The sequence below is a fragment of the Malus sylvestris genome, chromosome 2 (genome assembly GCF_916048215.2).
Source record: "Malus sylvestris chromosome 2, drMalSylv7.2, whole genome shotgun sequence".
Taxonomy (NCBI): Eukaryota; Viridiplantae; Streptophyta; class Magnoliopsida; order Rosales; family Rosaceae; genus Malus; species Malus sylvestris.
Genome location: NC_062261.1, coordinates 28678229 through 28693351, shown reverse-complemented (window position 1 = coordinate 28693351; position 15123 = coordinate 28678229). Strand labels below are relative to the sequence as shown.

The 15123-nt window shown below is 40.7% G+C and overlaps 1 protein-coding gene across 1 annotated transcript; it reads right to left on the bottom strand.

The window, feature by feature from the left end:
- Positions 1-12947: 12947 nt before the first annotated feature.
- LOC126602743 (uncharacterized) lies at positions 12948-14708 on the bottom strand. The gene is made up of 2 exons (XM_050269628.1): positions 13938-14708; positions 12948-13745 (listed from the first exon to the last, which is right to left on the bottom strand). Exons 1-2 carry the CDS (start codon positions 14706-14708, stop codon positions 12948-12950), a joined length of 1569 nt encoding a protein of 522 aa, XP_050125585.1.
- Positions 14709-15123: the final 415 nt, after the last annotated feature.

Below are 15123 nucleotides of genomic sequence, written 5' to 3'. Positions count from 1 at the left end.
CTTATGTTTTGCCTCCCCAGCTCATCCCCAGTCTAATGGACAAGTTGAAGCTATCAACAAAATAATCAAGCGAACTTTGAAAACCAGTTTGGACAAGGCTAAAGGTTGTTGGCCAGAATTTGTACCCCAAGTTCTTTGGTCATACCGCACTTCGTATCGGACATCAACAGGAGAAACCCCATTCTCACTTGCCTTTGGTACAGAGGCAATTGTCCCAGTTGAGCTTGAGCAAGCAACGTTCCGAGTCCAGAACTACGTGCAAAGCTAAAATGACAAACAACTTACCTTCAACTTAGATCTAGTCGACGAACATAGAAACCAAGCTCATTTGAGGAATGTCGCCTACAAGCAGCGCATCTCCAACTACTATGACTCAAGGGTCAAACCTCGTTCTTTCAAGGTAGAGGACTAGGTATTGAAGAAAAGATTACTCTACGACAGAGTCCCGAGTAAAGGAACACTTAGTCCAAACTGGGATTGACCGTTTGAAGTTGTTGGCATCAATCGCCTTAGCTCCTACAAGCTTAGAAGCTCCGATGGCAAGACTCTTGGCCATCCATGGAACGCTGATCACTTGAAGTACTATTACAAGTAAACTTACATTGTACAAGTGTTAAGCTTCAGCCGTTCGGCATCCTATGTAACGAAGACTATTTGGCATGAATTCAATAAAGAGGTGATTTAGACAACTCGGTCCTAATCCTCTTACATTCCTAGCAATGAAACACTCGGGTTCAAAGCTTCAATATGAATTCTTCCAACATGAAACAAGGTCTAAGTATATGTCAACAAGACTATACAAACAAACGAATAGCTTCACAGTATATTCGTTCAATCATACATTCCAACACATTCATACATAAGCCAATTGTGCTTTGAAAGGGTTCAACATACTTTGTGTCATTCGACACTTGCTACAATGTACCTAGACACCTTGCCCTTATTCTCACCAATCAGGTGATGAAATGCGAAGAAGGAACTCATTTTCATGCCACCAACCAGGTGATGAAATGTATAACCTGTACTCTTCTTCATACCACCAACTAGGTGATGAAATGTACAACCCGTACTCTAATATCATTTGGCAACTTGCCACTCATGCCACCAACCAGGTGATGAAATGTACAACCCGTACTTTCCTTCATGCCACCAACCAAGTGATGAAATGTACAACCCGTACTCTAATATCATTTGGCAACCTGCCATTCATGCCACCAACCAGGTGATGAAATGTACAACCCGTACTCTAATATCATTTGGCAACTTGCCACTTATGCCACTAACCAGGTGATGAAATGTACAACCCGTACTCTCCTTCATACCACCAACCAGGTGATGAAATGTACAACCCGTACTCTAATATCATTTGGCAATTTTCCATTCATGCCACCAACCAAGGGAAGAAGGAACTCATCTTCGTGCCACCGACCAGGTGATAAAAGGTGATGAAAGGTGATGAAGGAACTCACCTTCGTACCACTAACCAAGTGATGAAAACAACTCACCATTCATTCCACCTACCAGAAGACGAGTCGTACAACTTGTACATATAAACTCCTTGCATTTACAAATAATAAAAAACCTAAAGCTTGACAACTCAACTAGGGAAGCACTTATGCCCAACAAGAGTTATAGTCACCAACAAAGCCTTATTGCAAGCCAATAACAACTTCAGTGCATGGCATACGAAGATTAAGCTATTCAGCCCTCTTGCATCTGCTTCAAACATTTCCTCACTGTAACAATGCAAACACTACAACTTGTAGAAAGCTTCACACAATATTGATCAAGACAGTGTGAAGCAAAATCAATTTATGGTGCCAACAAGAGCTTCATCAATGGAGGGCAACCACAATTCTCAAAAGCTTCACACACTCTTGATCAAGACAGTGTGAAGCAAAACCAATTTATGGTGCCAACAAGAGCTTCATCAAAGGAGGGCAACCATAATTCTCAAAAGCTTCACACACTCTTGATCAAGACAGTGTGAAGCAAAATCAATTTATGGTGTCAATAAGAGCTTCATTAATGGAGGGCAACCACAATTCTCAAAAACTTCACACACTCTTGATCAAGACGGTGTGGTGCCAACAAGAGCTTCATCAAATGAGGGCAACCACAATTCTCAAAAGCTTCACACACTCTTGATCAAGACAATATGAAGCAAAACCAATTTATGGTGCCAACAAGAGCTTCATCAAAGGAGGGCAACCACAATTCTCAAAACTTTCACACTCTTGATCAAGACAATGTGAAGCAAAACCAATTTATGGTGCCAACAAGAGCTTTATCAAAGAAGTTCAACCACAATTCTCAAAAGCTTCACACATTCTTGATCAAGACAGTGTGAAGCAAAACCAATTTATGGTGCCAACAAAAACTTCATCAATGGAGGGCAACTACAATTCTCAAACCTTCGAAGCAAATTCAATTTATATGGTTCATCCAAACCTTCGACTACTACATGGTGTGGCTTGCATCACAATCTCTTGCTCAATAATGTGGAAGCAAAATTTGTATATGTTGTCTCTTCCACATTTTCAAATTTCTAGTTTCCCAAAAAAAATAAAAAAAAGGAAATTCAACAAAAGCTTCAACTCCAAAGCTTCACCAACAAAAGCTTCATCAATGGAGGACAACTACAAATTCTCAAAAGCTTCACAATATCTTGATCAATATAGTGTGCAGCAAAATCAATTGATGGTACCCAACAAAAGCTTCAACTCCAAAGCTTCAACTCCAAAGCTTCACGTACAAAGCTTCAACTCCAAAGCTTCACCTACAAAAGCTTCAACACAAAAGTTTCACCCACAAAAGCTTCATCACTGGAGAACAACTACAAATTCTCAAAAGCTTCACACTATCTTGATCAAAATAGTGTGAAGCAAAATCAATTCATGGTACCCAACAAAAGCTTTAACTCCAAAGCTTCACCTACAAAGGAGGAGTTTTGGGCAACCACTTAGAAAGGAAATGCCTCATTCATCAACTCCCTCGACCGGAGACTTAGGGGACACCTACCATATGCTACTGTACCTTGATACTCAAAAGTCTCACGACCACTCAGTGACTTGGATTTTTCAAGTCTCCAATCGAGAAGTTTTCCTCACTCGGGAAATTAAGGGAGCACTACCTCAACATACATGCTTCACTCTCAAAACTTCAACATACAAGCTTCAACAAAAGAAAAAATTCAAATAACTTAGTGAAGAAGGCCTTGGTGTATTTAACACAATACGTTGAAATGAAGCAAAGCGTGTTTATTGATATCTCCGATAAGTTACAAATATGTACATATACATGAATCAAAATAAACAAACAAGAGGGAGCCTTCACAAAGGTTGCTCATGAGAAGTTTCAGCAGTCGGCAGAGCCCCATAAAGAGTAGGCACCGGAAGGTGATAATTCGGAGCCTCAGTACTGGGCAGAACCCCAGAAGGAGGAGGCACCGAAGGTTGATCATTCAGAGCTTTATTACGCGGTACAGCCCCAGAAGACGAACATAATAAATGCTTTTGGAACAAACCCACAAACCTCTGATAATCAAGCAAAATCTGACCATCAGATTCCTGCAGCTGGTCGAGCTTCCTCTTCATGTTTGTAGCATAGTCATGTGCGAGCCTGTGCAACTGTTTATTCTCATGCTTGAGCCTTCTGATCTCCTGTTTGAGACTTATCACTTCAGCCGCCAATGATTCAACTTGGCAGGTTCGAGCAAATAGGCGTTGGGCCACATTAGACACAGAACCTGCACACTGAACACTGAGAGCCAGAGAATCCTTAACAGCCAACTCATCAGACTGTTTGGAAAGTAGTATGTTATCTTTGGGAATGAGAAGGTTCATGGCCACCACCGCAGCGGTCATATCATTCTTCATCACAGAGTCCCCAACGGTAAGAGGACCAGTAGGGGATAAGAAGGATGGGCGCCATATGTTGTCTTGAGAAGGCATGGCTGCCTTTTCACCAAAGTTCAAGTCAAAACGACGGTCGGATGGGCCAGACATTCTCAGAAATTATGAAGGAGAAATGAGGTGCAATAAATCTCTGAAGTAAGGGGGAAATTCCTACAAGCAATAACTCTCTGAATGTACTCCTTGCACATAATTGGTGCCCTTATAAAAGAAAGGGCAACATGGTCGTTGGTTCAAAAATTGAAAAGGCACCATTCTCCGGATTTCGAAGAGACACCACTTTCCACACGCAACATCAACTCCTCAGGTACCACAGATAACTTTGTCAAAGATCTCTAACAAAGTTTAGACACATAAATTTTGAAGGTCCAGGTACCCTACTATTACCCACAAGGGTAAAGGAACAACACCACTGCTTGATAACTAGAAAGTCCCAATGTGTGTCAACCTCCGTGCTCCGTGTCAAGACAGACTGGCCAAAATGCCCAACCTTTACTCATATTCGAGAAAACACTCCCAACAAGATTGCTTGCTCAAAAATCGAAGAGGAACCACTCTCCGAATCTTGAGAGCCAAACTTCCAACATGATTACTTTATCAAAAATCGAAGAGACATTGCTCTCCGAATCTCAAGAGTCAGACTCCTAACAGGATTGCTTTCTCAAAAATTGAAGAGGCACCGTTCTCTAAATCTCGAGAGCTAGATCCCCGACAGGATTGCTTGTTCGAAAATCGAAGAGGCACCGCTCTCCAAACTTAGAGAGCCAGATTTCCTTGGATAAAGCTTGTCTGCAATTTTCACATACAACATCAGCTTTCCAGATACCACATACCACTTTTTCAAAGCGCTCTGACAAAGTTAAAACATGTGAAGCTTGTAGCTCCCACTAAATTACTATGACCAAGAAGGGTAAAGGAATAGCATTATTACTTGCTCAAAAATCGAAGAGGCACCGCCCTCCAAATCTCGCAAGCCAGACTTCTAACAGGATTACTTTCTCAAAAATTGAAAAGGCACCGCTCTCCGAATCTCAAGAACCAGACTCCCAACAGGATTGTTTTCTCAAAAATCAAAGAGGCACCGCTCTTCGAATCTCGAGAGCCAAATCCCCGACAGGATTACTTGTTCGAAAACCAAAGAGGCATTGCTCTCCGAACTTCGAAAGCCAGATTTCCTTGGATAAAGCTTGTCTGCAATCTTCACACGCAACATCAGCTTTCTAGATACCACATACCATTTTTCCAAAGTGCTCTAACAAAGTTAAAACACGTGAAGCTTGCAGCTCCCATTACATTGTTACGACCAAGAAGGGTAAAGGAATATCATTACTACTTATTGTTAGGGAGACTTTTATATATGTCGACCTCCATCCTCCACGGACAGGCAGACCTGCAAAAATGCTCAACTCTTCCTCATATCTGAAAGGGCACTCCCATCGAAGCCTCTCGAAATACTCAGCTTTCTTCCCCCCCAATAATACATATGCAAACCAGCCACACCAGAGCAAAAGTATCTCATATTATCAGGATCAAAAACAAGAGTATCCCATATCATGCTTTTTCCCTATCTTTTCCTTTGCCCTTGTTCTTACCTGCAAGACAAGGAGAAAGAGAGCAATCAGTCAGCACTTAGAATTAAGCTTCCAGTCAGGAACTGACTGCCTGGAACCCCTTGCCTGATTACTTACCTGGCATTGCTCTCGAGTACTCATCTTCAACATCTTATGCTTCCAGAAAAGATACCACATCTGCTTGAGGAACAGATAGGGCAAGTGAGAAGGATATAAGGAAGCATGTGGAGACAAGCGCAACAGAACACATGCTGATTCATCTATTACTTTGTCAACAGCAAAAATATCTCATATCATCAAGGTCGAACGCACTCTTGATTTGATGGACTTTTTTTTACCCTCAAATTCTTGAGTCGGCCTTATACTCTGGAGGAAACCAGAAAACTCTGCAGCCCAGTTCAAAAATAAGCCTATGAAAAGTTACTTCTTCAAAAGCAAAAGTATCTCATATCATCTCTTCTCCATTTACTTCTCCTTATCCTTATTGCTGTTTATGACATAAAGAGATAAAGAACAATCAACCGGAAGCCGAAGTTGAACCTCCGATCCAAGTTGCTTGCTTGGAAGTCTGATTGCTTACCTTGTTTGTTACATCTTTCGGTAAATCTCCTAGCTCGGCGACTTGGGAAACTCCTACTATAGGGTTTTGTATCGCACTTGACCAAGCCCGAAACTACAAGTAAGCTTCAAGTGAAATTGATACATTACCTTGTGCATCTTTATCGGTTAAAGATACCACCCCTGGATGGAGGAAAAGTACTTCCAGAGAAGATGCCACATCTACATATGAGACACATAAGGCAAGTGAAAATGATACCACACTTTGGTACTTAGAAGTTTCGTGATTACTCAATGACTTGGATCTTGCAAGTCCCCAACCGAGGAGCTTCCCTCACTCGGGAACTTAGGGGAGCACTGTTTGTACCATACTTGACCAATCCCGAAACTACTGAGCATCGATCAACGTTATACCGTCAAGAACCCAGAAGAGTTTCCCTCCAACCAGGAGGCCAATCATAGCGCGACACGTGTCGACATCAGAAGCCAATCATAGCGCGACACGTGTCAACATCAGAAGCCAATCACAACACGACACGTGTCAATGTCAGAATGAAACCAGAAACTCTCTTCTATAAATAAAGATGATTATCTCACAATATTTCCTAATGTCATTTGTACTAAATCATTCACTTGTACTCTCTAAATGAGAGCTTGAACCTATGTATTTGTGTAAACCCTTCACAATTAATGAGAACTCCTCTACTCCGTGGACGTAGCCAATCTGGGTGAACCACGTACATCTTGTATCTGCTTCCCTATCTTTATCAATTTACATACTTATCCATACTAGTGACCGGAGCAATCTAGCGAAGGTCACAAACTTAACACTTTATGTTGTACCAAAGTCCTCACTGATGTGCATCAACAAGTATTAACCGCCATTATAAACGGGTAACCGTTTACCTATTTATTTTATATATGTAAAACTAACACAAACCATATTCTTGATCCAATAATACTTGGCACCCAATAAATTAGCAAGGAATTCATCGGTCTTTCTCTCAAAAACACTGCTACAGGAATGATGATTCTCATCATCAAGGAATTGGCCAAATTAATTTAAATTCCTTGCGGGTAACCATGAAATTGACAGAAATGTCTTCTAAACAATTTTTGCAACCCAATAATACCTAGCAAATATTATATTTACCTTTATTGGTAACAGTTAAAAATATCGTCTGTAAACTATTATTTCAATTATTGGAATAGTATAAGGACTTAAAAAATTAAAATATGAAAATGTATGATGAATGTACCTATAATGGTGTTTAATTGTCCAAAAAAAAATTATGACAATTTTTTTTTTAATTTTCAAGTTGTTAACAAATATGTAGACGGGTGAAAAAGGGGTAATGGTAAAAAAAAAAGAAAAAAAGATAAACGAGTTAAAAATGATAAATGAGTAAACGGGTATTAAACGGTTATGGTTAAATGGGTATACGGTTATGGGTATGGTTAACCGTTTATAAACGGTTATGGGTATGGGTATAACCGTTTAGGCAATTACCCAACGAGTAAACGGTTATACGGGTATGAGTATAAACGGTTATGGGTAAATAACCGCGGTTACCCGCCTGCCAGAACCATTACCCATCCCTACTCTAAAGTCTAGACCGTTATAAGATAGCATTAATGCTGAATTTATGCTATGGTACAAGGACTTTAAAAAAATTAAAATACGGAAATGTATGATGACTATACCTATAATGGTGTTTAATTGTCATAACAAGAAAATTATGACAACTTTTTCTTTTTTAATTTTTAAGTTGTTAAAAAAACATGTAGACAGATAAAAAAAGGTAAACGGTAAAAAAGAAAGGATAAACGGAACTAAAAAAGGGTAAACAGGTACTAAACAGTTACTGTTAAATAGGTATGCAGTTATGGGTATGGTTAACTGTTTATAAACGATTATGATGGTGGGTATTACGGTTTAGGCAATTACCCAACGAGTAAATAGTTATGCGGGTATAAACATAAACGATTATGGATAAATAACCGCGATTACCCGCCCGCCATAACTGTTGCCCATCCCTAGGTGCGATGCGATCACAATGTTTGATTCTATGGAGGGAGAAAGTGTCACAGCCCATCCTGAAATTTATTTGTCGGGGATGTGAAATGATGGACTTGCCCTTAAAGGCTACTAAGATAAGTGTGACTTGTTTATTCGAATAATTCATACATTCCTAAGTTGTTGGAAAAATTGAGTTGGATTAAAAAAATTGTTTTGCATTTTTTGTGGTTAGGGGAAGGACAGACACACTCAAAACAAACCTCTCTCTCTCTCATATCACGTGCCCTCTCTCTCCTCCCTTGTAGTTCACTCTCTCTCTTCCTCCCTTCGAATTGTACGGACAAGGCACCAAACCCTCAAATCTTCACGGATCGACGCCAAAAAGGTGAGTTTCTTCATCCTTGCAACCTCCTGAGTTGAATGGTACCAATTTTAGAACTGGAAACCTTCGAAATCACGTCGAACCCGTAACCCATTTTGAAATCATTGTTCATGCACACGTGAAATGTGGATTTTCAGGGAATTCTAAGCTTACATGGAGCTTAGTGAGGTCCCAAGGAAGCTCGAAGTACTTAGTTTGAAGGTTTTGGACATCGGGATCGTAGTGTTCGAAGTTGGCCGGTTTTCTTGGATTTTCTCCAGTGAGATTTCGTGTTTTTTAGCCTTAAAGTAGTGCATCGTGATTCTACATGTTTAGGGCTTCATTTTGGTATAAAATGCGTAGAAAATGGTTGAGAATTGACAGAGAACAAGGAGATTGAAAAATCTCCAGTTTTCCGGCGCCGGCGAAACCAGTCCGACGACTGGAGGTAGGGGATGACGTGCGTGGGGGCGCGTGGACCCATGCCTATCCCGACGCGTGGGGGTGCATGGCAAGTCCAAAAATTATTCTAAAAATACCTCGACGTCCGTGACGTCGAGTAGGTCACTGTGGTATATTCATATACCCAAATTGAGCATCGTATGAGAAGTTGTTACGTATTGTTGGTTATGTGCTTTAAAATAACGTTTTTATAGTTGTTTCGCATATAGGTGATACCTACTCGAGGACGAGCGCATTCACCGTTTGGTACGTGGGACAGGACGGGACGGAACGGAACGAGCCGTTCCGTCCCACGTTTGGTGCGCCTAAAAACTGTGGAACGGGTTGTCCCATGGGACGAAATTTGGCTGATTTTTCGTTCCACCTCTTCCCCCTGGAACGACCCGTTCCACATCCGTGGAACACAAATTTATAACATTTTATGACAAAATTTCTCCTTATCTTTTTCAATATTTACATCATCCGTTCCGTCCCGTTCCGTTCCGTCCCGTCCCGTCCCGTTTCGTCCCGTCCCGTCCCGTTCCGTTCCGTCCCGTCCCGTCCCGTTCCGTTCCGTCCCGTCTGCGTACCAAACGGGGACGTCACGGGGGTTACGACCCTTCAACTTACCAGTGAGTGGGCAGTATTTTATGTATTTACCTATATACTATTGATTTTTCCCAGAAATTGAATTTAAATGAAAGTATGTTTTAAAATGCCATGCATACATTATATGAATTGATAATTGTTGCATAAATATGTTAAATGGTGCTGTGAACGCACATGTGAGTATCAGGTGAGTTTTATGTTAATCATGTGATTTATTGTGATGTGAATTGTATTGAAAGCTCAAACCTGCACCCTGGTGTTAGTACTTATATTATTCACCCTGCACCACACGCTCACCTTGGATCCAAAGTAGGTGCATGTCGTACAGACCATTAGAGGGTTCTGACATGTCGTACAGACCATTAGAGGTGGTTCCGACTTGTAGGTGATTTTAGATTATTATACAGCTGTTGATGAGAGAAGCACTAGAGCGTATTATTACACAATTCTTGTCGTACAGACTACTTTAGGTAGTTCCGATATATGTGCAGAGTAGTGCCGTACAGGTCATTGTGGTGACTCCGGTTGGTTGGATATTGAGCTATAAAATTAACCGTACAGGACCAGCTGCAGGGTCTCCGGTTGATTCATTGTTTCACCTGTTATATTGATGCATCCTTATTTTGTTATTGAGGTTTATAGCGTGGCATACTTTCTGGTTTTTGATAAAGATTTGTGATTTGAGATATATGAAGATTTATATGCATATTATGTTATTTTTTGGGAAAGTATACAGGTTTTACAGCGAGGGGTTAGAAATGTTATTAATTGAAATGTTTTCGAAAAGCTTTGTTTTACTGACCCACTCAATTTTGTTTTGCAGCCCTTCAGGTTCTAGTTAGCAGCGTTGGTGGCCCACGAGGATTCCCACGACGTTCTGACAGACTACATAAATGTAGGACTCACCTGCGGGTGTTGTAATTTAGTTATAGTCCTACTTGACTGCACCTGGTACTTATGCTCTGAATATGTGTGTTTCACACTTAAACTCACTCTAGCATGTTAGTTGGATATTATTGCTAGTAGTTGGTTTTTATTCCTTCAGATTTCCTTTATCTTTTTCTTCCGCATCGCACTTTTGGTTACGTCACGCTCACGTGACGGCCAGCACACCTTGATTCTAGGATCGGGGTGTGTCAGAAAGAATTAGTAACACAAAGTATATACCGTCAGGGTCAGTAAAAACAAAAAGGTTAAATTATATTATCACTTTCAAGTTTGGATGACATAACAAAACTTATACATTTTTTTTTCGTCAAAGCATCGTTTTTTGAATATTGCAATGTTATACATATCAATTTACGAATTCGTTTCAATGTCATACATTCGTTACTCCATTAGTCAATCTGTTAATTTGGCTGTCAACTGTACATTTTACTGATATAATGTCAAATTTGTGCCATGTGGACAAACAACCAGTTAAAATTATAATAAATTATGAAAGTAAAATACAATCTTCAAATTAAATCAAAAAATATTGTGAAACATCAGCCCATAGAGCCTAAATTCTGACGACCCTCCACCCAACCCAAAATCATAATTTTACCCAATTTTAATTGGTTGTTTCTGAATGGCGCTGTCAGGATTTTGGGTTAGGAGTCTATCACAAATGTTAAAAAAAATATATTAAATGGATAGTATTTACAACACTACTAACCAAAACATCATAATATATATATGAAAAGTAACCAAAATTCAAAATAACATAGCATCGATAATATTACATATGCCTAATAATCATAATAATTATTCTCGATGAGTTTTCATATTTTGAACTGTTGCATGATAGCCTCGTCCTCTATACTATTAAAAATATCATTCTCAACATAAGCAACCAAACAATCATTCATCCACAAATCACCCATTCAAATGTGTAAGGTGTTCTTCACAATGTTTATAGCAGAAAAGACTTGCTCTACACTTACGGTTGCAACTGATAAGATGAGTGCTAGTGTCAAAAGCAAGTACAATAATGGGTAAGCATGATCTTTCTTTGTTTCAACCATCTTTTATGCAAGATCGCTAATTCCTTTCAAACATGCAAACCCACTATTAGAGGTCATGTGTAACAATCTGTCTCGAATATTATGTTTTAATTCGATAAATTTACGAAAATACCTGTGAAAACGTTGACTTTCGTTGACTCTCGTGTAATGACATGTAGGAATTTTCCTTTTAACATATTCACGTTGCACTCATCGATACGAACACGTAGGCACGAGCGGATTTGAATTCGAAGCTAAAACGAAGTTTTTACGAATTTTGAACGTCAAGGGCATTTAACACCTGTTTTGGCAAGGTGCCAATATTCCTTGGAACGTAAAAAATTCCTCATCAACATGCTCCAATGGTCGTAGTGACCATCAATGCGAGGAATGGCTGGATGGACGAAAGATTCTGTCCTATTAGACACCATTGGTTCTTGTTGCTATAAGTAAGTTAGCTGCTACTACTTGGAGAATTTTTCTCAAGCTCCAGTGGGGCCTCTGATGCCAGATGCCAGATGATGGAAATTAAGCAGAAACAAATCCGAAAGCACATAGAAAACTTGGAACTAAAATTCAACTTCCATTCAACTTGAAATTCAAAGTGTTGCTTGCAATTTAAATAGAAAATATCAAAACCAACTGAGCAAAACAATAGAAACGACTACACCATGACTAAATAGCCACTAATTAACAGACTCCATAACTTAAGTACTCCTAAAACAACGAGAACAATACAGACATGTTTGGTAGCATAACTATTTTTTATTCATTATTTTTCAAAACATGATATCTTTTAAGAATATATATTTTTTTTTAAATTCAAAAACTTGTGTGGTATGAGATTCAAAATTATTTTTAAATTTTATTAATTAAAAAAGAAAAGAAAAAAACAAACCTGCAACAACTCCAGGTGGATTCATGAATTACTACTAAATTAAATTGGACATAAATAGTGATCCAAAGAGAGGGACATGAGGCAGAAAATGGAGAGAGAGCAGAGAGAGGAGGGAGAAATAGGAGAGAGATTTGGAGGGGAGGAGAGAGGTTAGATCCGGAGAGGTGAGAGAAAGGAGTAGGTTTGGCATTTAAAAACTTTAAAAAAACTCGCTTATGATGTTTTTAGAAGTTGGCTAATTTTTTAGTTTTGAGTTTAATTTTTGACAAAAAAAATCATACCAAACAAGTATGCAAAACGTAAAACCTGAAAAATTATTTTTAAGTTTAAATGTTGAATTTAAGTAGAATACTAAACATGTTCTAATTCACTTCAATGCATCCCCTAAAGAATAAGGAAAACTAATAAAAATGATTTAAAAATTTTAAATATTAAATAAAAACCAGATAATAATTTTATTTAATAGTTAGGATAAAACTCAATAGTAAATCAGTCCAATTAAAATAGCCCAAACACTGAATTTTCGATTTTGCCCTGCCTTTTTCGTTTAATATCTCTCTTCCTTTTTTTTTCCCGAAGATAGAAATATATTAGATACGAATAGAAAGGTTTACATCCTGGGCTAGGATATTAAACAAAAATTCAGGCCCAATACAGTCCCACCCATATTCACGACCCTCATTGAAAACAAACTTAGCAACCGAGTGAGCAGCAGCATTGCCCTCCCTAGGCACGTAAGAGAACGAAACTGACCTCAACCTACGCGCTAGCACCTCAATATCACCAAGAATACATTCAATACTGAAATCCAGATCAATTTCATGCTTGATCATCTGAATGATCACTTTGGCATCAGATTCAATAACAACATTATCATACCCGTAGTCAATGCAGGCCAAGAGGGCAGTCCTGATCGTAGTAGCTTCCCCGACAGCCGCAGAGTGACACAGTGCAGCCCCTGAGCCTCCTGCACCTTGAAGCAAACCAGCGAAGTCGCGGCAAACCCAGCCCACCCCCGTGCGGAGGGTGGTCTTGCACCACGAGGCATCCGTATTGACCTTGAGGATCCCAAACGCCGGCTTCTTCCATCTACAGGCCCCACGGTCCAGGGGAGCAATCTTCGACTGGCTCCCAGGCTGCTTTCCCACAGGCTCGCAGAGTGTAGCATCTATGAATTCAGAGATGTTCCTGCTCCAAGCCTCCAAAAGCTCCGAGGGCTGCCGGTGCACCCCATTAAAAACCACCTCGTTCCTGTTTTTCCACAGTCTCCATAACCCAAAGGCATACTCCTGCATGATCTCTTCCGCGTTGTCCCTCCCCTTAACCCGAGTCCAGAACAACTCCCAGCTAGATAGGAAGTCTGCCCCTGCCAGCGCAAAGGAATTCAACTGAAGCGGAGAGGAGAACCAGAATAGGTGGCTAAGGTGACATTAGAAGAAAATATGAGTTTCCGATTCATCCATGGCACCACAAACTCCACAGACGTTGTCTACCTTTATATGTCTCCGCTTCAGGTTACGACGAACAGCCAGAGCATTGTTACAACAGCACCAGATAAATATTTTAATTTTGTTAGGTACCTTTAACTTCCAGATCAGATTCCAAGCATAGCAGTTCTTTGGCTTGTCGCTGGCAGACCCACGGCCTTTCTTTCCCATATCACCATTTTCCATAAGGTTCATAGCCACTCCGTACCCCGATCGAACCGAATATACCCCATTCGCATTATGGTGCCACACCATCCGATCCCGGCACCCAGTTTTGCTTAAGGGAATGCTTAAAATAGGTCCCACATCATCCTGGTGAAAGCATTCCAGGATCAGATCTCGTTTCCAAGAGCTGGTCTCCAAGTCAATTAACTCGCTTACCATAGTAGCATGCAGGCTTACTAAAGGCTTAACTTTAAACGTAGAGGGCCTAGGAAACCACGGGTCCTCCCTAATGTTGATGCCTGCCCCGTCCCCGACCCGCCACCGCAGTCCGTGTAGGAGCACCTTTCGGGCATAAAAAATACCCTTCCAACCCCACGACGTATTCCTACCCTTTCCCGCCTCAGTAAAGCACTTCCCAGGATAATATTTTTCTTGCAGAACAGTAGCGAGCAAAGTCCCCGGGTTCTGTATGAGCCGCCACCCAATCTTGGCAAGGAACGCCAGGTTAAAACACTGGATATCCCTAAAGCCCAGCCCACCGACTCGTTTTTGCTTCATTAACCGCTCCCATGAAATCCAATGGACCCCCTTTCTCTGCTCGCTCCCCCTCCACCAGAAATTCCGGATAGCTTTCTCCAGGTCTCTACATACCCCAATGGGTAGTTTAAAACAGCTCATGGCATAGTTTGGCATAGCCATGGCCACTGCCTTGACTAGGACTTCCTTTCCTGCTTGCAATAGAAATTGCTCAGCCCAACCCGCCAGCCTAGATTCAAGTCTGTCCCGCACCTCTTAAAAAACCACTCGTTTAGAGTGACCAAAATCAGATTGCAGCCCAAGATACCTACCAAAACCAGACTTACATTGGATTCCCATGGTCCGGCCAATCTTCATCCTCACCCTGTTCGAGGTCTTCGAGCCGAAGAAAATCGAGCTTTTGGACAGATTAACAGCTTGGCTAGAGCCATGGGCATATGTTCGCAGCACCTCTACCATGCCTCTCGCCTCCTCCACATTCGCATGCCCAAATAACACCAAGTCATCCGCAAAAAACAGGTGCGAGATCGGGGTTCCATTTGCCGACACACTAAACCCGTGGAGGGCACCCCGCTCA

Coding starts and splice junctions, on each gene's coding strand:
- LOC126602743 (XM_050269628.1), bottom strand. CDS start 14,708: ATGGCTATGCCAAACTATGCCATGAGCTGTTTTAAACTACCCATTGGG. Junction 13,746..13,937: donor ATCTGATCTGGAAGTTAAAG/GTACCTAACAAA, acceptor TCTCCGCTTCAG/TTGAATTCCTTTGCGCTGGC.